General features: G+C 51.0%; 1 protein-coding gene across 13 annotated transcripts in view; it reads left to right on the top strand.

The window, feature by feature from the left end:
* The window catches only part of ZNF618 (zinc finger protein 618), a 133,586-nt gene that overhangs the window by 99,646 nt on the left and 9,136 nt on the right, over positions 1 to 24,804 (top strand). For 6 of the 13 annotated variants that reach the window (XM_032131206.1, XM_032131208.1, XM_032131207.1 and 3 more), the window contains 6 exons: positions 4,159 to 4,347; positions 6,976 to 7,059; positions 8,155 to 8,211; positions 14,506 to 14,550; positions 18,938 to 19,015; positions 24,248 to 24,349. In XM_032131206.1, coding sequence (XP_031987097.1) covers positions 4,159 to 4,347; positions 6,976 to 7,059; positions 8,155 to 8,211; positions 14,506 to 14,550; positions 18,938 to 19,015; positions 24,248 to 24,349 — 555 coding nt within the window. The remainder of the gene's footprint in view (positions 1 to 4,158; positions 4,348 to 6,975; positions 7,060 to 8,154; positions 8,212 to 14,505; positions 14,551 to 18,937; positions 19,016 to 24,247; positions 24,350 to 24,804) is intronic. The other 7 variants (XM_032131201.1, XM_032131213.1, XM_032131212.1 and 4 more) reach the window with 4 other exon arrangements.

A 24,804-nucleotide genomic window follows, 5' to 3' on the forward strand; every position in this document is an offset into this window, starting at 1 on the left:
TGGGTTTCCAGTCCTTTCAAGTATCTTTAACTATGAGGACAGTTAAGATCAGGTCAAGATAGTATTTTCATAAGGTTTAACCCCCTCCCCATAAACTTTTCTTTTTCCTTTTTTTTTTAACCTTTTTTTTTCCCTCTCCTAGTTCCCATGACCAGTAAGATTTATGATTTACAATGACAAGCCACTAACCCTGATGAGGATACAGGAGAGGGTATGATGAGCTCCCAAGGCAGGCTGGCCAGTACATCCTCCTACCTTTCTACTGCTCAGACTCTGCTCTTCCCAAAGTCCAAGGTCCTGTGAGGCAGCTGTTAACACCTGACTTTTGAAAAGCACAGCTGGCTTTTCTTGGATCTTTGCAGTCAGGAGAAGTAAAGCTGAGACTGTGTTTTTACCCTGGTCTCATTCTTCTGGTTATAAGGCAAATGCTGAAAATTTAGTCACGATGGGAATGGGTGAGGAAACCCCTTCTGCATCACCAGTTCCGCTTTCTGGGTCTCTGCTTGAGTGCAAGCTTCCCTTCCAGAGCCTGTGTTTCTGGTTCTCTGTCATAATGGATAAAAATTCATTGGAAATGGGCTAAAACAAGGAATGATATCCTGCAGCTTCAGTAGGATCTTGCAGGATAATTTCTGGTCAGTGCTGCTGGATAGCTGCTGTCTGGCAAAGAGCTCTGCTGTGGGGTTCCCTGGAGTTGTTAATGCCAAATGTCTCCCTCCAAAGTTCCCTTTTTTGAGTGAGGAGTAGGGGCTTTTTCATAAGATTAGAACTGGGCTATGACTCTTTAAAAATAATATTCTTATGCTGTTTCTGTCAACGTATTCACTCTTTCAAAGAAGGCTGTCAGAGAGGCAGTTTCCAAAAAAAAAAAGTGGATTGTAGGCACATTCATTGTCCCAGTTTTAGAAACATTTCTGAATGGAGGTTCATGGGGGAAGGTTCAGAGATGTTTCTGTCCTCCTTCAGGCTCTGGCTGCTATTTAAGATGGAACTGATTGAACCACGTTTGCTGGGGCTGGGCTGTTGGGATTGCTCAGGAGGATGGAGAGAGACTGTTCAGGGCATCAAGTGGCAGAACAGAGGGAATGGCTTCACAGTGTTAGAGGATGGGGTCAGATGGGATTTTGGGAAGAAATTCCTGATATCCACTTAGGAATTGGGTGGGCAGGCCCTGGCACAGGGTGCCCAGAGCAGCTGGGGCTGCCCCTGGATCCCTGGCAGTGCCCAAGGCCAGGCTGGACATTGGGGCTTGGAGCAGCCTGGGACAGTGGGAGGTGTCCCTGCCCATGGCAGGGGGTTTAACAAGATGATCTTTAAGGTCTCTTCCAACCCAAACCAGTCTGGGATTCTGTGACTCTGTGAGTTTGCACCACTGTCATCTCTGGACTTCCTGGAGAAACACCTTCTGTAGGACTGCCTTGATTGAAATGCACACAGATATGCTTCAGAGAGACATCTAACCTTGCTTTTGAGTGACAGCAAATACAGCAATCTCACAAGGTAATTATTTTGATGATTTATTGCCCCCACTAAATTAAGACTAAAATTAGCCAGCTGTAGCTTTCAGATACTGGATCCTATTTATAACCTTGTCTGCACAGTGAAGGAGAACTAAGTTACCAAGTTTCTGTCCTTCCCAGACCTGGCAGAGCCTGCTCTCCAGTCCCTGGTTAAATCAAAGAAGTGACTTGTGTTTCCATGGTAAGCTCTGCTGTTCTCAGGCCCTGGTTATCCTCTTGTCTCCTCCTCCGAGCGTTCTCCAGTCTGTTCTCCACCCTCAGCCAGGGCAGGCACCAGCACTGGGTCAGGAAGGAGCTGAGAGGTGGCACTGCCTTCCTGATCCCCTTGGAAATGCCTGATTTCCACCCAAGGAGTGCCTTTGAGGCACAGTGTCACCCTGGGAGCTCCTCTGCAGCCGTGCTGCCCAAGCACAGCAGTGCCCGAGCTTTTCCTGCTGCCAGGCTGGAGCCCCCGCTGTTCTCAGCATCTCCTGCAGCTCGGTGTCCTTCAGCCCAGCCTGGGCCGTTCCCAGGGCTGCAGCACAGAGCCCTGAGCCGACTGACTGCAGAGCATGCAGCGAGAATCACCCTCCACACACTGCAGCCCCCACTGGGACGTGTCTGCGCTGCGTTCTGACAGGGCTTGAGAAGCTCCACAGCAGCAGTTATGAGGTCAGCTGCCCACAATGCTGTCTCCAGTCTTGCTGCAGATTTTGAGGGAGGAGGTTTTTGTGGCCATTCAGCAACTCAGGATTTTCATTTTTAGAAACTTCTTGGCCTTTTCATCAGCCTGAGGCCATGAGTTCCACAGGGAAGGTGACTTTTCCAGAGTAGAGCAGAGGAGCTGTGTGATGGTCTCTACCTGTGCTGCTCAGCCTTCAGAGGGAATTTGGCATCTGATGAGCTACAGACTGAACATTTTTTTTCCCAATGAGCTATTAGCTTCTCCAGACTGCTGGAGCTGATATTCCTTTGTCTGTCTTGCACTGCTGGCTCAGACTCTCTCTCTGCCTAGTGTCAGATGGAGCAGCCTTCTCTGTGGGGTCCCAATTTGAAGACATACTGTTTCTTTAATTTGGGAGGAAGAAGAAGAAGTTTTGGAGGTCATCATAGCATTGAGACTTTGGTCTTCAGGTCCCAGAGCAATATCTGGGCTGCAGAGGATGTGCAGTGATGCTCTTTGTGTCTGGCACTGAAGAGTTGCTGATGGCCGTTCTCATGGCACTGATGGGGAATAAAGCAGCCATTGGTGGGAATGGCCCTCATGGGAAGCAGATGATCCACAGGCAGGAAATTTTCATATCTGACTACATTTTTGCTGGCAGTTTGGCAGCAGCTGGAGGAGGATTATCCATGGAGATTAAAAGGGAGCACAGAGAGCAAAACAAGCCTCCTGCCTATTTATCTGGCCAGAGCCCAAGCAGAGGAGAAGTATCCTGACCTAAACTGTGAGAAAACCAGCGCATCATCTCCTGCAGAACTGTGCTGGCATGTGAGGAAATGTCAGCTTGGGCTGTGTGTCAGAGCAAGTGATTCAAAACCCCTGGAATTACAACCCCCTCTGAATGTGCACACCCCCAGTCCCCAGCGCTGCTGATGAAGGTGAGAGCCACTCACAGTCAAGGTCTGTAAGGTCTCCTGGCGTTTTGGAAAAGAGCATCCAGTCCCAGCCTGGGGGACTTCTCGCCTATTTCAGAGTCAGGCTGGGGTGCTGCAATGGCATTCCCCTGAGAGCTGCTCAGGGTGGATGAGTATTTCTCAGTTACTCTGTGTGGGATGGGCAGGTGCTGCTGTTGTCCCTCCATCTTTGGGCATCCCACAGTAGAAATCACTGGTAGGGAGGTAAGGCTGTGGGTTATGTGAACCTCCTTTGTTAGTGATTCTTCATGGCAGCTGGTTGGAGTGGGACGGGGGCTTCAGGACCCATATCCAAATTTCCATAGAAGAGGCCCCTTGGGAATGAAGGGGGTTCTTAGACAGTTTCTCCATTTTTGTAAAGGTTTATTTAATCCATGTGGTCCAGACAAAGGGCTGTCCTCCTGAAGGTGTTTCAGATGACTTTTGGCATTGAAAATTCCTGGTGATCCTCACTGTGTGTTGCAGAGACCAAAATATAGATGCATTCAAAGAGCACGTCCCAGTAATACTCAGAATTTCTCCGCATGTCACCACTCTGGAGATGGGACCAAAGGCCTTTACTCACTCTGCCTCCTAATTCCATTCCACTCCAAACAGTGCCCTTTCCTTTGTATTTGGCTGAAGAGACAAGGAATGTAGCTGGAGATCACTAGGATTTATTCAAGGCTCAAGAAACAAAGATGCTCTGAGTAGTTTAGAAACTGCTCCCCAAGTTCAGTCCATAGAAATGGAGGCCAGAGCTGCAGGTGCCCCCAGCCAGGCCGTGGCAATCACACAGTGCTCCTGGATGGATGGGCTGATTCCTGCTGCAGGAGGAGTGGGTTGGTCACATGGCAGTTAAAGGTGTGGAAGGGCACTAACCAGCTTCCCCAGTGTCCCCTCGGGTGAGGGGGGAGCCCGGCTGTGTCCTGCGGGCTCGGTGCAGGGATGGTGAGCGTGGCTGTCAGACAGCAGCTCCAGCAGGCCCCGCTCTGGGAGCTCCCTGGCTGCGCAGGCACTAGTTCTGAGTGTTCATATCCAGAGTTCTCTCGATCTCCACTCTTCGTGGCAGTGAAGACACAGGCGAGCCAGTCCAGCAAAAAATCTCCGGCGTCCATAAACCGCTGTTCCACCCTCCTGCACCGCACCCCCTCCGGGGTCCCACCCGCGTCCCAATCCCAGATGTTCCGCGCTCCAAATTCCGGATCCCCAGGAAGCAAGGCCATCACAGGTACCAACTGCCTTTCTACCATCAGCTTGCTGAACTGCTTAGTGTCCAGTCCTGCCCTGGGTAGGCTTCTGACCCTTCCTGGCTGCAGTCTGCTCCATCCGTGACTGTCCCAGAAAAGCTGCTCCCAGAAGCAGTTGAGGGGAAAAGATCCTTTATAACCCCATGCCAGTGACAGGTTGGTTTTGTTAAACATGGTAACCACAAGGTATAAAAGACCCTCTTTCAAATCCTGGTGTCACAAACTGAGGAGAGCTTCCTGACAAGGATTGGTGTAGTGGCTTGTCAGGAATGGGGATTTTTGCTTGGTTTTTAGCACTGTTTGGCATTTAGTGTTTGTTTCCCTCGAGGTGATGTTTTCAGGGCTAGGCCTGTACCTTTGGAAGTGAAGTGGAGTACAGGTGTTTTCACAGTGCTCCATTCCCCACAGGAACCTCTGAGAGATAAACAGCAAAATCAGTATTACAGAACCATTACTGAGGAGTTAAAAAATGCAGGTTAGGATTGATCCTCCCATTGTCCCAGTTTCCTCCTTCCAAACAAGATCAAACCTAAAAAAAAAAAAAAAAATTAAAAAAAAAAAAAAAAAGAAGGCCAAGAATACTGAAAAATAACAGTTAATAAATAGGGTGTGAGACACAGTGAGCCATGTGCAGTCAGCTGGGAAGCACAGTCTGTGGCATTGGTAGATAGATATTCCATCTGGGTGCAGAAGAAGGGCTGGCCAATCAGTTTGTGTTTAAACACCCCCAGAATGTCTGGCATGGACAGATCCTGAGTACAAGAGGTGGCTGTGGTCGGAGAGGCCGTGGATGCTGAACAAGGATGGGTTTTGTTGGATAACACACATCCACAGCTGCCAAGGACTTGGTCCATACAGATAATTTTACTTCACATTCGAAAGGTTCCAATACAAGGAGAGAAAGCAGAGTGAGCTGCACTCTCAGTGTGGGAAGGGCACAGTAAGACCAAGCAGATGCATTAAACCAGATTTTTCTTACTGCCAGACTTGGGGGAGTTTTTTGGGGGGGAAGCTAAGGGATGAAGGCAAAACCACCATGCAAATTCTTTACAAATATCTTTGGAGACCCCCAACTCACTTCCACTTGTGACATAAGCCAGGACTTGAATCTGGGTCTCTTGGGAGGGGTGGGTTGACCCAAACCATTTTGTCACCATCTGATTTTTTCCTGATATTTAATGCCTCTCATTCCTATTATTTATCTGTCAAGTGGCATGGATAGATAATGTCTCCAGTTCCTTTTCAGCCCTGTTTTATGTGTTTCTGTTTCAGTTGATTTGGTTACCAAGTTTGCATGTTCTTCTGAATTTTAGGAGTCAGGAGTGTAGTTGATTGAGAGTTTGAGAAGCCTGCTCAGAACTTGGAAGGGTCCACTGAGGACAGGCTGGGCCAAAATCTGTGGGCTGGGCTGTTCCTGCAGTTCAGGTCTCTGGTAGCCTCAAAGCCCACGTGAGCCACACTGGAGCCCTGGGAGCCTGCAGGGACCAGGGGCCTCTGCCAAGTCCTGACAGCAGTGTGACCACTCCAGTGGTCTGCAGGAATGAAATCACTCCTGAATGAAAGACTTGTGCCCCCAGCCCTGCCCAGTCTGCAGGCTGAGCCCAGCAGAGCCAGGCCAGGCCGTGTCCACGTGAGCCCCTCGGGTGACAATGGGCTCCAGAAGGAGCGGGCAGGGCAGGGCTCTGGCCAGCATAGGCCACACACATTGCTTTGGCCAGTTCATATTTTTAATCTCTAGTTTGTCCTTTGAGTCACTGCAGTAAATCCATTTGCCCAGATATTGCAAACCCGGTGAAGTGAGACAGGAGCTCATTGCACTGTTGAGCTTGTGCTGAGGGACACCAGCTTGAGCAGGGTGGGAGGCCCCTGAGCTGTGCTGGGCAGTGATGGCTCAGGACACTGTGGCCACTGCCAGGGTCAGGAGCCACCTGTGCCCGCTGGAGGAGGCGTCCCAGTACAGTTACTGGGAAGCTGCCCAGTGCCAGGAGCAGGGCCTGCCTGCCTGGCCCTGGGGAGGCCTCTGGGAACAGGGGCACTGTTGGGAAGCACAGAGCCACAGGATCTTCCACAGCTTTTCCAGACATGGTGGGCAGGTCCCGAGACAACCCTTCAGGCCTCTGCTTCAACATTTGCAGGAGGGTGTTTAGGAAGGGAATGCAGGTGACTGGGAAGCACAAGGAAAGCTGGCACCTACAGTGCTTCTGTAGGTGACACCTTGGTGTGGTGATGAGGCCCCAGCTCAGTCTGAGACTGGTCACCTGTGCTCACAGGCTTTAAGGGCTGCTTGTTGCCTTAAGGAAGAGTAAGATAAGGGTTGGGTTTTTTTGCAGGGGAGGAAGCCATGACCTTTCTGGTTCAGTCAGGACTGGTGTTCATGGGCTCCCTAAGAGCCAATCCAGGCCACCTCAGCCAGAAGGCATTCGAGAAAAATACCCACCTGTTATCCCTTCACTGAATCTGGCCCATTTGCCTCCAAAATGAGGTATTTGACCTTTCTGCTGTATTCAGGCACTGTGATTATGTGGCACAGGAGCAGGTCTTGCCTCCTGTCTGCCTGGTTCTGCATCCAGTGTTGACCAGTCACCATCCCTGCTTTGTTCTCCACCCAGCAGAAAGTGCTTTCAGCAGAAGAGTGGAGGGCAAAGCGCAGAACAACTTTGAAGAAACAAACAGCAATTCCCAGAACTCCAGTGGTAAGTGTGACCACCCCTTCCTGCTGCTTCCATGTTCCTCTCCAAGCAGGATTCAGCTGTGCTCAGGGAATGCTGATGTATTATGGGATACCTTGTTTAAGCTCACAGGCAGGCAGCCCTCCTGGGGTAGTGCCTTATTCTCCCTCCTCCCCAGGTTCCTGGCACTCCAGCCCTGTCAGACAGGTGATGTGGGAATCCTGCTGCCAAGGACCAGGTACTTGAGCATAGATTTTTCAGAGGGGAGCCAAGATGTGGAGAAATGATGGATGGAGATCCAGCAGGTCTTGTGCTGTGTCTATGTCTCAGTGCAGTCCTGGTGGAGCAAAGACATTTGCAACCAGCAGAAGTTTGAGGACTGTGGATAGAGCAGCAGTCTGCAGCTCACAGTGATGCTGAGTGTGACAGTTTATTTAAAGGTCACTGTAGCCAATGTCCAGCTGTTTGTGGACTGACTGCCTGGAGGTCACAGTGAACCAGCTGTGTGAATGTGAGACCAAAATACATGTTCTAGAAGAAATGAAAATCCCCTCCGCTTGTGCAGTTTCCTTGCAGTGTTAGGTCCAAGTGTAATTGAACATAACCACTGGCCTGGACAATTTTGTTCAGGTCCACCACTTTAAAGTTTTCTGTACAAGGTTTTTATCCTGCCTGTCTATTGCCCAGCCTTCCAGTGGGCCACTACCATTCCTTATGCTCCCTAATTGGAGCAAAAGTGACAGGCCAGATGAAAAGTATTTTTAGCATCTTGCTGCAGAGATAAATAACGTGCCAGCAGAAAGGCCTGGCCTCCCTCCATTCCCCATCCAAGAGAAGCAGAGTATATGGTGTTGGCAGTGCCTCTGGCTGGAATGGACAGGTAAGGGCTGGGATATCCCCCTGGAGCAGGTTACACAGTGTCTGTTGGGGGTTTTATCTGCCTCAGAAGCAAGTAAGGGGCTTTTGGAACCCTGTTGAAAAGCAGTGATGTGGAAAACCCACGTGTGGTAGCAAAGTGGGTGATGGGGAATGGGAAAAAATGTTGTTTGTTGCTAAAATACTGCATATTGTGTTTTGGGGAACAACCCTGTACTAATCCATCATTCACCACAATTGCAGCTGGTCATTCGGGGACAGAAAAACCTAAAGAAAAGAGGTGTAAGCAGAACCCATCAGGTGAGCTTGTCTCCGTGTTTCAGGCCCTTGTACTCCTTAGTCCTGTTCCTGCTGGGCAGTCAGGAGTCCCTGGGGCTGCCCAGGCCCTGGTCAGTCAGCCCAGCCTGGCTTGCAGCCCTGGACGTGGCTCTTGCCTCTCAGCAGCTCATGTCTTGTCTTCTGTGGGTACTGTCAGTGTCGTGAAGGGTTTCAAAGCCTTGAAGTGCACATCTGTAAATGCCAATACACCACTTGGGGCCCTGACTCCTCTGGAGCCCTTGGAAAGCAGCAGCCTGAGATTGTACCTTTTTTATTCCTGTCAAACCCTGTACAGCCAACAAAGGAAGGGCAGAAATGTTTTCCTTCCTGTCAGACAGCTCCTTCCTGAAGCCAAGAAAGCTGCATTGTAAAACCTGCTGGCTGCTCTTGTCAGGTTTTGCAGGAGGGGAGATGAACCTGTAGCATGGGAGGGGTCCAGGAAGCACTGACAGGAAACACAGAGTGGCTGTACTGAACCGTCCAAGACTTCGGTTCTCTCTGAACTGTTAAATACTGACCCACAGTTGCTGTGACGCATCTCCCAGACTCTCCCTGCCATCTCCTTGTACCAGCTCACATCACACTCATCCTCCTCAACCTGTTTCTATCTGGACTGTAACATTTAAACCACGAGTGAAAGCTCACAGCAAAAACCAAAACAAAGCCAGAAATTCTCACAAGCTGGGTAGCAAGTTTCATGTGATTTGCTCATCTCGTTTCCCTGTAAGGAGGGTTTCTGTCTGCACCATGTGTTGTGTCAGTTTATTTTAGTGGCTCAGTTGAGGGCCTGGCAGGCTGCAGGGGAGTTGCAAGGTACTCACCTAAACCTTTGTGTGAGCCAGGAAACCTGAGGAACTCAAGTGAGCTGCCCAGGACTGGTTTGAGGGGAGTTGGGCTCTGGTTGGAAGCCGTTCTTTTCTGCATTAAGCAGCTGAAATGCTCCTTAAATCCACGCTGGTGCATGGGGATGTATAAACTTCTTCCCTTTTTCCTTCCTTTATCTATCCTGCATCCTCTTTTTCTTCCCCAGCCCTGTTTTCCCCCTTTGGCTCCATTTTTGTGCTGCTTCCTACGTGTCCCATTCAGTGCTGTTTTCCAGCCCTTGCACCAAGCCGTTTCTCCTTTTATTCCTTCCAGTTCTCAGGAATCCCAATGACCTCATTGACAGCAGCCTGGGTGAGCATCACCAGTCACTGTGAGTGTCACTGGTGGTCAGAGAGGCCGTGGAGAGCTCTGTGTGCTCAGGTGTCCAGCAGAGCTCTCTGTAGCTGCCTTTTGGAAGAGCTGACACGTCCTTGCCTCCCCATGTTCCTTGTTCCCATGGCTGTGTCTCAGTGGGTGGGGCAAACACCATGTGGCTCAGTGTCACGTGTGGGATGGGAGCTCTTGGGTGATTCTGGCACTGTCGGCTTGTCCTCTCTTGTGTTCCAGCCAGCAGATCTCTCCCAGGCAGGGAAGCAGGTGGTGATAATGTGGTGGGGAATGACAGAAGGACGGACACTTCCGTCCTCCCACTCCCATCTGCTGTTTGCTTGTCACTAAACTGCTGCTGTGAGGAACAGTCACCAGCTTTGGGAGGTAAATGTAGGTCCCAGCTGAGCAGCCAAGAGCTGTGGGGCTTGGCCTTGTTAAATGCTGGATGGCTCTTGCTCTCTGTGGATGTGAGTTTTGTGTCACAGGCTCAGATACAGAGATGCCAAAGAGAGCAGCAGGAGTTTTTTAGGCCACCCAGCTGGGGACATTCTCCTTTTTCCCTGTGTCAGCGTCCTGATTGCAGTGGCACAGACCCCTGGGTGTCTGGAGTGAGGGGCTGGATGGGCAGAGCAGGGAGGTCAGCAACCAAAGCCACCTGAAATCCACTGGGGTGCAGTGCTGGAGGGAGTCCTGAGTGGGAATAAGAATGAACCCAGAATGGGAAATGTTGGATTTCAAATGTCTCTTCCCTGTGCACAACCCCAGTCCCTGTCACAGTGAATGCAGGTACCTGGCATCCTTATCTGTGTCACTTGCCCATAAAACAGCAGCTCTGTGCTGCAGGGCAAGCACTGCTTTGGGGCTGATTGGAGTCCCAGGCGTGTCTCCTCCCAGCAGGGTGGGATGGAGACGGGGAGTGGCTGAAGGACTCGAGCTGTCTTCCATGTTATGATTGGAGAGTGTCCTTTCTACTCATGGAAAGGGTCTCCACAGCCGCTTGAACTTGCTTTTTGATGAAACCTGGAAGTTTCACAGTGCTTTAAAAATAGCATCCTGCTAAAATGTCCCAGTTGCTCTCTTGTGCTGCCTAGGGAGCACAGGCAGCAGAGGTCCCAAGTCACATGGAGCTTCTGCTCAGCTAAGGCAGGTCCAGCAGGCAATGCCATGGCCTGATCCTGAAGCATGGAACTGGCTCACTGGGATGAACAGCAGAAGCTGTTATTCCTGAGGGTGCCAGAAAGCTGCTTCCAAGGGAACCCTCCCTGGTGGGGGTTGTTCTGCCGAGTCTCGACGCATGCTGGGGTTTTCTGGCCTAAATTCTCAAGAGGCCAAACAGTATTTCCAGGCCAGCTTGTGCAGTGTAAGAGGCAGTGATGATCAGCCTGAGCATGGGCAGGGAAATCTCCAGGAAGGGGCTGAGCTGAGTGTTGTGTTCCACAGTGGAGGTTGCTACTTTCCTCTTCCTCCATGCCTGGCTGGAGCAGGAGAGGAGCCTCTGGCGGGGGCTGGGCCCTGTGCTGGTGCCCTCGGTAACCACAGGGCTCCCAGGCTTTGGGATCTCCCCGGGGTCTCCCTTCCTCTGACTCCAGACAGGGGCAATGACCTTCCTCAGGAACAGTAACCATCTCTAACGCAAGTGTTTGCAGCCTAATGCAGCTCGAGCCGTTGTTCTGGGCACTGTGGATGACTCCTTTGTGAAATGAAGGCTGAGAGGGATTAAGGAAATTGTGAGAATCCAGGAAGAAAACTAAAAGCAAAAAAGGAGAAAAAAAGCTCTTTGGTTTCGACACCTTCAAATACAGCCATCAAAGGGGAAATCTAATTGGAATTGCCAGTGTTTGTTGAAGTCTGAACTTGCTCAATGTTATGAGTGTGAAAGAGAACAGTTTAAATTATGTAGGGAATTGGGAAATATTTTGAACTTTTGAGGTTGATTTAAGCTGTATAAATACATCTCAATTTCATCTGCTGCTTTAGGGAACTATTACTGTCAGAACTTCCAGTGCAACAAATTTTAGCATTTACAGTTTTAAAATGTCAATGCTTTTCATTCCTGTTTACACAGGGAAGCTTTGCTTTCCAGCACTGTTTATTCCAGACTGGGGAGAGGGTCAATGGAAATGTCTTCTTTTTTTTGAATCAGTTCGTGCCGAGTTGCGATGAGATTGAGACCAAAAAAAATTGATGTCCTACATTTGATTTAGAGTAAAAATTCTTGGAAAAGCCTGAGAATCTCCACTTGTCAGGATTTAAAGGACACAGGACTAGATTTTAAACATGGATAGGTGGATTTTCAGAAATCGCAGGCTTTCTTCCCTGGTGTGGCCGTACATCCCCTTCTGCTCATCCCCTGTAGTCCAGTCATTCTATAACCCATCTGGGGGGATTTCTGCTGGAAAGACAGGACTTTTAGGATAGCATTTTTGGTGGGTGAGTGCAGCTTTAGTGTTTGGGGCATAATAATTCTTGATTAGTGACTGCAGTGTGACATTAGCACAGCCAGCCCCCCTGCCTCTGCCTCCTGAGGTGCACCCAGCTGCCTGGCAGGCTCTGTCAGCACAAACACAGCTCCCATTAACATTCATCTGGCAATTCTCATCTGTGGTTGGTTTGTGACTGCTACAAGTCTCCGTGGAGCTGGGAGAGCCAATGGCCAAGTTTGAGGAGTGAGGAAAAGGGGAAGGGGGAGTTGTTCTGTGAGCTCCCACTTTGTGCACAGCACTGGGAGTGCTGATGGTGGGGCAACACAATTGCACAAATAGACAGAGCTGCATTTTCCAAGCTGCCTGAAGTTCTGTGCTCAGAAGAAGGGTCAGCAGCTGAGGGCAGTTCTCACCAGGAGAGTGAGAGTCACACAGGGAGAGGTTCAGTTAAGAAAGTGTCACTTTGCTTGGTTGCATAAATAAGTCACTGTGTCCACTGGGCATTTGTGTGCAATTGAGGTTTCTAGGAATGAACTGTTTATTTCTGGTGCCACATTCATTTAAGCTGTTCCAGACTTCTCATGTTGAACAGGCAACTTGTAGACAGGAAGAAATATATCTGAGTTAAAACAACCACTCAGCAGCCAGTCCCTGTGGGTGATGTCCTGCCAATTGCTCCAGAGTGCTGGGATACCAGGGAAGAATTGAGGCAATCCATATGAAAGCACTGAGGCAAGGAGCACTCGGCAGAACTGGGACACACAGCCAGGGATAGGACTGGGGACTGCAGGCTGCAAGCACAGACACTGCGCTGGGGCTGGGCAGGGCATGGCCAGAAGGGTCCCCGAGAGAACAGAATGTGGGCAGAAAAACCTGAACTCTCATTTTGCCTGGAGAATCTGTGGGGGGAAAGATTACAAGTTCCCAGTGCAAGGTGATTTAGCGTTAATCATTCAAACTCTGGCATTTCTATCATTGTTGCCTGGATAGGTGGCTTTAGTGGAAGTGACTGTGCTGTAGCAGGGACGTGACAGTGCATGGAGGAAAAATTGTCCCATTATAAATATGAAGACCAGAAAAATCCTAAGAGTCTTCCTTCACATAAACTAGTGTTGTACTGAGTACCTGAACTGCTGTTTCAGACTGACAGTGGCTTCCATGTGAGTAGGAAGGCAAGCATAACGAGGACACTGTGTCAGCACTTCTGGCTGGAGAGCAGCCAGAGGTGGTGCTGAGAATTCCTTGGGCTATTTGAAGTGCTCTGTGCCACTGCTGGGCTCTGTGCCTGCTCCACATCAGGTTCTCTTCTGGGGGGACGATCAAGTTGGGGTTTGCCCTTCAAAAGCTCCCGTGCTGCTGCAAGAGCCCTGGAGTGCTTGGAGCCACGGACGATGCCGTGGGCACCCACTGAGTGAGCTTTGGCAGGGCACTTCCCAGAGCAGGGGCCAAGGACACACAGAATGGTGCCTGGAGGAGCCTGCCCTGTTCAGCTGCTCAGCAGGGCCAGGTGAGGGACTTGTTTTAGTGAAGATCTTGCCCCAGGTACCGAGCTCAGCAGCTGCAGGAGCACCCAGAGCACTGCTGGGTGATCACAGCGTGTTAAGAGATCAGCAGCATTCTGTATCCAGCTGGTGCCTCCCATGCATCCCCTCTCCTCAGCACTGTCTGGTCATGTCTTTGCCAAGCATCATCCATGCTTTCATCTCCATTCCTTACTGGCTGGCCCTGCCACCTGGAGCCCTGTTCAGCAGCTCAGGTCCTCAGCACGTTGGGATGTCCAGCAGGAAGGCTCACTGTGCTTGACCCATGCAGTTCACGAGGGCAGTTTTCCTTCCAAGGAAACCAAGCCAGGTCTGTCAGAGAGCCCCGAGAGCCTCAGCCACGGATGTGCCAGCTCACAGCCTTGGACCTGGGGCCCTTCTGGAAATGCTCTGAGTCCATGACTGAATATTTAACACTAATGATTTCTGCCCCTCTGCAGGGGTCTGACCCTAAAGGACCTCACCTGGGAGCTGTAGGAAACCACACGTGGTCTGAGGTGCTGGGGGTCGCTGGTTCTGCCCCAGGGCACTGGGGACTGGATGCAGACAGCTCCTGGGTGCCCAAGGGGCAGCCAGCATCCAGTTTTCAGGCACACCTTACAGAGAGGCAAGGCAAGGTGTGCTGCATAGGAAATGTGCATTCTCAGCCTGCAGTAACTGCGCTGCTTAGGAACTCTCTCCTCTGGCATCCAGGGAGGCTGGAACACCCTGGTTTTCCTTCCCAGCTTCAGTTTAAAGAAGCTGCATGGTGGAACTGGGAATTTGCATCTGCAGCACCAAAGAGAGCCTTTGTAAAGGGTTTCTTGCCTCCGTGGCTTTTCTTTGCTGGCCTCCCCCCTTTTTTCCATTGCTGTAGCACTAGGTGTGTGTTAAAGTCTCTGGACGTTTTAAATTGGACGGGAAAGATGCAGAACCCTGGCCATGAGAAACTGAGCAAGGGAGAGAAAATTCACAGCTGGACATGTTGGATTTTGTGGTAAATGGAGCTCCCATCCTGCCCTGGATAACTCTGGAAGTGTGGAGTAGGGATAAGGAGCAGGGAACAGATAGGCAGAGCTGTGAAGAATGCAGCGAGGTCTCTGCCAGTCTCAATATTTAAATCTCTTTCTTTTTTGCAGAAACCGCAAGTCCCCTGATTTCAAATCCTTTCCCGCTTTTACAAAGTAAGTGTGATGGATGTCTGTGGTGCAAAAGGCAGGGACTGCCCTCCTGCAGCCCTGCTGCCCTGCCCTCTGAGCAATTTTCATCAATAAATGGTTTTTTTATTAGGAGTCCAGGTGTCAAAGATAAAATGCCTCACTTCTGCGGCTCTGGTGTCAGATTTAAATGCAACACAAATCCTCCAGGGTGTTTCCATGCAGTCTGGGGCTGCCAAATCGCTTCGTGTTCGGTCTTCAGGGAGTTTGTTGTGAATGTGTTCTGAAACCAAGATTTGAAAATGAACCCATATTTAAGTTACATTTACACAGAGAAAAACTTGTCATCGTGGCTCAGCTCAGTAAACACCTGCACAGAGCCAGGTCCCTGTGGCCTGGGAGCATGGGTGAGAAACAGGCAGCGAGCAGGAGGGGAGGGAGAGCAGGTCTGGGATGGGTGCACAGGTGGTCTCTGCTGGAGGTTCTGCCCTTTGGCTTTGATGCTTTCAGCAGGTGGGGCTTCTTCCTTTGCCTTCCAGGGTGTTTGGTTTCTGCTCGGCTTGCATTGGGATTTGAGGGGGATTTTCAGTCTGTGCCAGCCTGGTGATGCAGGGCAGCCCTGAATGCTGCACCCTGAGCAGGGCCACAGGAAGGGAGGACAGGTGTTCTTCCTCCTCTTACAAAGCTGAGAGGGAAGCAAGGGCTTTATTGAGAACACAAGTTCATGTGGGAAGAGAAATCCAATTAATGCCAAGCCTTTTGACAAGGGTGGTGAATTTGGGACTCCCTTTTCCAAACATGCTCCAGAGCACCTTGTTGTCTCTTACTGTCTGAGCTGGCTGGAAGTGACAGAAGTTCTGTTTTCAAGAAACTTCCACTGATTTTGGGGTGTGCTGGTGTTTTTGTAGGAGCCTGCTGCTGGTTCTCCTGCCTTGTTTCAAGGGTTTGTGTCAAAGGGAAGGTGCAGTTACGCTGTTAGTGAAGCTAATGCCAGTGGAAACGTTGGGTGGAAATGCTGAGGAGTTTTCCTCACAGTTGTTGTGCATTTGTTTTTCACCAAGATGTGGACAGAAGTGTTGAAATGTGGGGCTTTTCTGCTGAGGAAAGAGCAGCCGGGGGGGCTGTCCCTGCTGAGCCACAGTGACACCCTGCTGGGTGTCTGTCACTCTGCACAAGCACCTCAGGGCACTTGCTGTTGGAACTTTCTGTTAAAGCTCTCAACTCCTGTTCACTCCTGGCTTCAGACCAGGCTCTGCTATTTTCCCTGGCTTAGATGTGGCAATGAGAGTTAACATGGGAATTAGAGTGATTTATTTAACCTAAGCACAGGCACTGGTTTTCCTCCGCCTTGGCTCACACAGCTGCTGCCTTGCTCTGGGGCCTTGCTCACTGGGTAAAGCACTAATAAAAGTGTCTAATTATAGCCTTGGGGAAAGATGTTTTAAATTGTGCAACCAGATGTGAGCATTAGTTCTGTGTGGCTCAGGACACTGAAGAGGTTTCAACAGCTGCTGGTTGAAACCTTCTCTCAGAGGACACCTCCACGAGCACAAGGGGCTTGTGTGGGCAGCACAGAGGGGCCCCAGCTGCCCTGGTACCATCACCAGCTGGGAGCAGAAGGACAGGTTTGCTGGGGGAAGCACCCAAGGGGGGACCTGGGGGCCCTTTGCCGAGCTCAGCCCACCTGAAGGCAACAGAGTGGATGCATAAACCTAAGCCTGAGTAAGGAAGAGCTGAAATTCCCCATGGGAAGGACGAGCAGAGGTCCTGCAGTGGCAGGGGGGCTGCGCTCCCAGGAAGGAGAATGGGGCACAGGTGGGGCTCACATGGGTGTGCAGAGCACTTTTGACAACTTTTCCAGTTTAAGTTGCAGGAGAAATCAAAGGGAGGAGGATTTACCAGCTCAGGTGAGCAGTTCTTTTCCAGCAGTGACTTTTCCCTGGTTTGGGATACAGATTGCTTCTTTCTCCTCTCCACCTTGCAGATCCCTCTTCCTCTTCTAGCTCTGGCACATCCCACCCTCCTTCCAGCCAGCCTGACTGTTCCCAGGTCTGCACTGTGGAGCATGAGGGGCTCAGGAGCTGAAAGCTCAGCAGTGTGAGGGTTGAGAGAGCTCTGGGAAGAAAAGTGAGCTCATTCATTCCCACAGGGATTCTGCACATCCTCCCAAGCATCCCTTCCCTTGGTCCTGGGAAAGACTTTGGAATTGTTGGGTGAATTTAAATTTTATGCTTAGTTTTAATGTGAACTCATTTTCATTTGTGGTGAACTTAGACTTCCGTGTGTCTTTGTCTCAGAATTATTTAGAAAATGCTTTGGCATTTTCAGAATGTGAAATCAGCTTTTGGAAGTAGGTGGTGATTTTTTTTCCAAAGTTGGACATTTCTGGAGCAGAACAGAAGGGGCAGCTTTCAGAATTGAGATGAAGTTCAAATGGCACACGAGAGCTGCCGTTGTCCAGGGGACTGCAGGGTGACACGTGCAGCCTTGCTGCAGCACTGGGAGTACAGCAGGGGCTGTCCTCCCCTCTGGTGGAGGGGCAGGGGCTCCAGCAGAGCAGAGGGGCAGAGAGAAGGGCTCACACAGCTCCTCTGACCTGCCAGGGGCCTGTCAGCAGCAGGCAGCAGGCTCTTGGAAGTGTGACTGCTTTCAATAGATGAATCACACGTTAATTTTGACGCTGGTTTGAGATGTTTCCATCTGAGCAGTCTGGGCTCCATGAGCAGAGGTGTGTCTGTAACACAGGTCACTGACATTGATGTACGAACCCAAGAGGGATGGTTTGCACCCACAGGGGGCCTTCTCCTCTCTGACAACTAAAAATAAGCCTGAACAATTAGATTGCATTGTACCTCTTGTGGCATTTTACCACATGTACTTCACTGCTGATGGTTTCAGCAGAGACAGCCAGTCCCTGTTAATTCTCAAGGCCTGAAATCCCTGTGTGCCACTCAGCTGCCCAAGTCTTCTCTCTTTTTCACAAGCACAGTTACTTAGGTACTGTGTTCCCAACCTTCCATGCCACGGCAAAGCCCAGGAGCAGCATCACAAGCAAACAGTGAATGAAAGCATTGAGTACAACTCTGGGCAGAGCTGGCTCCATCATTTCAGAGGCTGTAGGCTCTGTGGGAAAGGTTTAACCTCACAGCATGAAAGTACAGCTTATACAGACTGTTCATGCTCTCTTTTATGTTTTTCCTCACGGATTCCTGTAGCCTTGAGGTGGATTCTGGGGTTTGCTACCTCAGATAGATTTCTCACAGGGTATAGGCAGGCTTGTGCTTCCCTGGGTTTTGGTTCTTTCATCCTGTGTGCTGGTGCTTCTGCTTATTCATTGATACAGAATATGTTTTTTGCTTTGAACTTAGGTCTAGACTTCTGAAATATTGTAGCAACAGACCTTGCTCCGTGTGTGTGCCAGGCATTTGTATCCGAAATTGTTAATGTGCCAAATGTGTTTGTCCGTTCTGCTGCCCCAGTGTGAGAGGGGGCAGTGCTGGTGTGGCTGCAGGGCCAGAGGCAAACTGCAATATTGCCATATCCCAGCACCATAGTTCAAGATCACATCTGTCAGCCACTGCACTCTACTGATACTGTTTAAACAGACAACTGCAAACATTTGCTGTTAGGTTAATTCAGTGGAAAAAATGCACTTTCAACATAGAAAAGGGCTAAACGTATCTTGCAGCTCACGAGGGGGCTCTGCACCCAGCTCTTTCCTCGCTCCAGCTCATCCACATTGCTCTGGCACATGGCTCTCCTGCTCTGCTCTCAGCCTTCAGGCACAGCCCTGGTTCCTGTGCTTCTTGCCCTCCACCTCTGCTTCCCTGGCGTCCTGCTGCCACCCAGCCCTGTGACACTCACCAGTCCCTGGTCTCACTGCGCTTGGTGACAGCCACAAAGCCTCAGCTGAGTTCCCCCATGGCACTGCTCCACCCCCAGCTTCTGACTACAGCACTTGTCACAAGCCGGTGCTCCTTGTCTCACTCAGGAAAGGCAGCAGAGACTGGAATTTGACAGAACTGGATGTAAAATAAATTCACCAGGCTTTGCTCACAGGCTCTAAAATAGCAGGGATGTGCTCAAGGCAGGCTGCACAGAGCAGGCCCCGGCCGGTGGGCAGCCTCCCGAAGAAATCCTTGTGCAGATCCCTGAGATGCCCACACAGGGCAGCAGGTGCTTCCCCTTGTGCTCTGCCTGTGCCCCCGGCCATGGAGTGCAGCAGGAGGAGGCTGCCCAGCCCAGCCCAGCCCAGCCCAGCCCAGGAGGCAGAGCCATGCCCGGCCCTATCCCGCTCCCTGCGGAGCTGCTGTGCCAGGGGCACGGCCCCACGGCTGTACACGCTGAGGTATGCACCTGTGCTGCTTCCCTGCAGACTCTGTGTAATTATTCTGAACTGATTTCTCCCAAACAGAGCCTTACACCTGTGGAGCTTGTGGAATCCAGTTCCAGTTTTATAACAATCTCCTGGAGCACATGCAGTCCCATGCAGGTAAGCTGGGCACTTCGACTCGCTGCAAGCAGAGAATTAAATTCTGTGCTGCTGCCTGGTGCTGACCCCGATGTGTGTCCATAGGGTCCTCAGTGCTCCCCATTCCCACAGCCCCAGTCATTTCACCTGCAACAGACAAAGTCACCCCTCAAAGGCTGGAGCACATAGGCTCAGGCTGTATTGTGAATATCGCTCCTTTCCGTAGGGAGAGAGGGAATGTGCCATGCTAGCTCAGAGCCCATCACACTCCCCATTGGCTTTGTCCAGAGAATCCTCATTGCATAAACTCCTACAGCAGGTTAAATCCCGCCTTGTGCCAAAGGGGTGGCTCTCATGGAAGCAAACAAACCAAAAACATTCGCAGGGCAGCAGAGCCTTTGCCCACACGAGTCCTGTCCTGTGCTTGTGTCTCCTGGAGTTCTGCAGAGGACTGAAATGTGTTCTTGGGAGAAGAATTTGCCATTTCAGCAGTTGCCTCTCAGCTACCTACAAATGAGAATTCTTAGGAATCATTCCAGTGCTTTGTTTCTAAGTCACTGGTTTTGTTTCCTGTCTTGATACATAAGAGACAGTTTTAAAATTTCAAAGCCAAAGCTGTTTCAAAGACAGCATTCAATATATTCAAAAATGCAGAAACAGAATTAATTTTATATTGGCAGATTTTTTTTCTTTTTTTTTTTTCTCCTCTTGAATAAAAATTCAAGTGAACTAGCACAGTTTGAAGAACAATTAAATCCCCTTTGACAGACCTGTATTCTCCAAAAGACGGCTGCTCTGTTGAGATGCAGATGCAGTGCAGGCCCTGAGGAGAGTGGCACAGGAGGACAAGAGGCTTGAGGAAAAGCATATTTTCCATTCTGTAACAATAATGTTAATCAAAGTTCTTATCTTGCTCTCTATTTTAGTTCCAGTCCTAATTTTAATAGTGTCACCTGAGTTCTTCATCCATGAGGTTCCTCTATTCCATTTCAGTTCCTGTTGGCAAATCTTAGTGCAGGCTCTGTGTGTTGTTCAGCAGCTACTTTATTTATCATCTCTATAATGTTACAAAGAGGCTTTTGGAGCGCTTTGTGAGCAGAAGGTGTGAGTTTGTGTTTCTGTTAGAGCACGGGGCATTCCTGTGGAGTAATGGGACTGTGTTACCCTGAGGATCAGTGGAGCTCTGCCCTGGCAGGGCTGCCCTCACTCCCTGGCCTTGGGTCTGTCCTTTCTGGTTGTCTATGGCAGTTCCTGCTGCCTCCACACTGTGTCCTGAGCATCCTGTTCTTGCTCTGGGCTCTGGTCCTGAAATGCAGCATTTTGAGTTGCAGCTCTGGGTGACATTGAGTGCAGGGGCTGAGGTGTCCAAGGAGACAAGGGCAGCTCACTGGCAGGGTTGAGCTGTTGCAAGTTTTAAGCAAGTGCTCCCTGCAGCTTCTTCCTTCTCTCTTCTTTACAAGTGACCCACGGGGGTGGTGCTGAGGGCTCCCTGTGAGGGTGGGCAGGCCCTGGCACAGGGTGCCCAGAGCAGCTGGGGCTGCCCCTGGATCCCTGGCAGTGCCCAAGGCCAGGCTGGACATTGGGGCTTGGAGCAGCCTGGGACAGTGGGAGGTGTCCCTGCCCATGGCAGGGGTGGCACTGGATGGGCTTTAAGGTCCCTTCCAACCCAAACCAGTCTGTGGTCCTGTGATCTTTCACCTGGGTTACTCTGGCCACAGAACAGGGCTGGAGGGAGCAGTGTCTGCGGTCTGGCTCCTGTCACGTCAGCAGAGCTCTGTGAATGGGTAATTCCCCTCTGCCCAGCTCTGGATTACTCTTGGTAAACTCTGTTTTCTCATTGTTCCCTGCTGTGTTTGCAAGTCCCTTCCTCTGCCTGGCTGCCTCCTCCTGAAGTCTCACTGGTGCAATGACAGTGAGCGTGTCCCTGTCTTCTTCAGCTGCTTTCTGCAGGTGCCACCAAGGCTGTGCCCCGTGAAAGCCACTGTCCCCTCCCGTGGCATCTCTGGGTGTGGTGCTTGGCAGCCCTGTGCTCACCCCTCTCCCCTTCCTCCACGTGTGCAGCCGGAGCGAGCGGGCGGCGTTTGCTGCTATGGGATGAGGGCAAAGCCAAAGGAGAGGCAGGAGAACTGCGGCCAGCATTGGTGGGTGTCGAGCTCTGGGTGTTCTGTGTCAGCAGACAGCAGGGAAGGCACACAGGGCCTGCAGTTGCCCTGGCAGCACTTCGTTCCTGCAGTCTGACAGGAGGTGAGGTGAGGGTCGGTCTCTTCTTGCAGGGAACAACTGACGAGGACAGGAGGGAAACAGCCTTAAGTTGTGCCAGGGGAGCTTTAGATTAGAAGGGTTCTCAAGCACCCCGAGCCCAGGGCAGGGGTGGAGTCACCATGCCTGGAAATGCTCAAAGAGCATGCGGATGTGGCACCTGGGGACATGGGTCGGTGGTGAATGTGGTGCTGGGCTGGGCTGATGGTTGGACTGAATGATCTTGGAGGTCTTTTCCAACCTAAACAAGTCTATGATTCTGGGCTTTCCATATCCAAGCAACAGCATTGCCTCAGCATCTCTGGGAGTGCAGGGACTCGGCAGTGTCAGCAGAACTGGTGGCACAGGAGGCGCAGACTGGGGACAAGGCATGGCAGTGCTTTATCCCTGGTTCAGGGAATGTTTCGCTGTGGGGATGCAGAGAGCCAAGGAGCCTGTATGGGTCAAATGCTCCCTCAGTTCATGTGTTCAGGAGCCCAGTTTGGTTTGTCCTGTCGAATGCAAAGGGCTGATCTCTTCCAGTGGCTCTGCTGCCTCCCCTGGACCCCTCTCACAAGGGACAGAAGCCAGGGAACGTGCTGCTGGCCTCCAGGAGCAAAATCAGGGACATACTGGCACTTGAGTCATTCAGAGGGCTGAGCCCGGAGGCTGGAAGGTAATAAGAGAGATTATAGCTTCATAAAGCAGCTACACAGTGAGAAGAAGCAATTAGAATGTAAATTGGGTGCTGAAAGGCAGAAATAGAACAGCAGAACACCAGGCAGAGGAATTTGTTCTGTAATTACACTGAACAATATACAGCTTTGACTCCCTTTAGAGTATTTTGTTCAGGTCAAGTGCTGCTATATAATGCCCTTCCTACAATCTAGGCCTAAAAAAACAAAAGGAGGACTAGGCTGAACCTGGATTAAAGGATTGGAGGCATGAAGAAAAATTAAAGAACCATGATCTGTGTAGTTCACAGACTGCCTGATAAGGAAGATGAGGCTGAAATGTACAAATCTCATTAATGCCACACTGAATGCCAGCAGGTATTTGTATATAATAAATCCCCTATTATCAGGAAATAGATAAAAGAGTTACGGTGAGGAAATACAGAGGGTTTCTCCCCTACCCATCCCTCACCAAGACAAAGAAGGCCTGAACTGTGAGCAAAGTTAGCAGGCAACATCCAACATTTTCCTTTGCCCACCCAAGGTGCTTGGAGTTGAGGACACTGGTGACATTGGTTCAAGAGCAATTAGTCTGGCAGGTGCTGGGGGACAGCTGATGTGTCACACCTGGTCACTGGTGCTCTCTGGGGCACCTCATGCTCTTCACAGCTCTGCAAAGCCCAACCTGTGGCTGCAGCCTGAGCATGGCAGTGCTCCCCGGGCACCCAGCGTGGCCAGGGAGCTCCCTGGGCACACACAGGCCCCAGGCAGGCCCAAAGGCTGCCCTGGGTCTCTCATGTCCCAGGTTGCTCTGAGGTGTTGACCGAGCCTGTGCCAGTGCAGTGCCCACAGATAACTGAGCAGCCTGTGCCTGTCGATGGGCAGGGAAGGGCAGAGCTGCTCACACTGGAGAGGCCTTGTAAGGAGGAGAGCACTGGAGCTCCATCACACCCCTGCTGGTCTCCCTGCTCTGCCAGGGCACTGGCACACATGGAGGAGAGCAGCTCTCCCCTCTCGTGTATGTCCTGGCCCCCCAGAGCAGCCTGGCAGAGCTGTGGGTGCCTCAAGGCACTGCTCACAGCACAGGGCAGGGTCACTGCACTCTGTGCTGGTGTCCCCAGGCTGCAGGGGCTGTCCCCTGAGCTGGGCAGCCTCCACTCCCCGTAAAATCAGTGGAGAGTCAGTGACTCCAGGTGAGTTCAGACCACGGTGATTCTTACTCCACAAGAGGATCCAGTTCTGCCTGAGTGGATGGGTGGCACCCCCGAGTGTAAAAGGAGCCCTAATGGGCCACCTCAAAGAGAGGTGTGTCTGACAGAGGTCCAGAATTAGGTGAGATGCGTCCAACTGTGATGAGCAAATGACCTGTTCTGTTTTCTTTGATTTCCATCCTTCTGCTCAGCCTGGTCATCAGTCTCTCCATCTTTCTGCTTCCTCTTCCAGCCCATTTCATTGTGCACTGTAATGTTCCTTCACAGCCTGTTTCACAGCACCATTTCATACTGAAGCATCCTAAGAACTAGAAAATTTCCTCTGGAGGGTGGGGAGAGGGTCTTGGGGCACAGGAGAGGAAAGAACACGGATACAATACAGAATTTACTGACCTTGCCTGCATTTCCTTACAAGATCCCATCAGACTGGCAGCCAAAGTGGTCGGCCCAGGTCCACACACAGAAATGGGAGCACGAACACAAAGACTTTGGGGGCACTTGGTGTCTGCAGCCTCAGGGTAGGGTGGTCTTTGGTCACACTCCAGAGACTTTGGCTTTGTGTTTGCAGTCTGAGGCAGCAATGAGAGCCCCAGAGGAGCTGGGCCCTGGCTCTTCACGGAGAAGAAACCAGATCTGAAGATTGCAATGAGACCCTTAGATCCAGAGGAGCTGAGCACAGCTTGAAAACCAAAGTGCTTCCCGGAGAGAACAGGGCAGCCACCTGCAGAGCAGGAAGAGGCAGTGAGGGAACAGAAGGACTAGTGTCTTTTCCACCTCATTTCGGAAGCAAATGAATGGCCCAAGTCAGGCTGAGCTTCCATTCCTGCGGGTGTGCAGCTGCAGCTCCTTAGGAGACATTCTTCAGGGTGCGCTGGTGGCATCCACGTCCTGGTGCACAGAAAGACACGTGGCACATTTCAGGCACATTTTGGGAAGTGACAGGTTGTGAGTCCAAAGACAGTTTCGGGGTCCCTGAGGATGCTGTGCCAGCTCACTGAAAGCCACAGAGTGTGGTAGGTAATCGTCCCCTTAGTTAAAGGAACCCTACGTAAATGCTGAGCAGTTTCCCTTTCTTTGTGCTTTAAGCATTATTTTGTGCTTTTAACCCCTCCCTGTCTCTTGCCTCACAGCTGACAATGAGAACAACATTGCCTCCAGCCAGCCCAGGTCACCTCTCCCCGTGGTTGAAGAGAAGTGGAAACCACAGCTCCAAAGAAATAACGCCAACAACAGTACGTAGCAGCTCTTCAGTCTGTCCCTGTGCAACAGGTGCCTCAGGGTGCAGCAGTGATGGGCACTGCACAAGGCCCTTGTCCTCACCGAATTGTGTTTGATTTCATCCTTAATTCGTGTCCTGCCCGGCAGAGCAGAGCACCCCTTCCCACTACAGGAGTGCAACAAAGAACCCCGGGGTGGTTGGAAAGGTTTGTGAGGAGGATGCATTTGGTAATTCCTGAAAGAAGATAACTTCTGATCCAAGGTCAGACTTCCTGGCCTGGAGTTAAAAACTAATCCAGGCATCGTGCTGTGACATAGGCACAGGGTGCCCAGAGCAGCTGTGACTGCCCCTGGATCCCTGGCAGTGTCCAAGGCCAGGCTGGACATTGGGGCTTGGAGCAGCCTGGGACAGTGGGAGGTACCCCTGCCCATGGCAGGGGTGGAACTGGATGGGTTTTAAGGTCCCTTC

This window comes from Corvus moneduloides, chromosome 21, assembly GCF_009650955.1.
Source record: "Corvus moneduloides isolate bCorMon1 chromosome 21, bCorMon1.pri, whole genome shotgun sequence".
Lineage (NCBI taxonomy): Eukaryota > Metazoa > Chordata > Aves > Passeriformes > Corvidae > Corvus > Corvus moneduloides.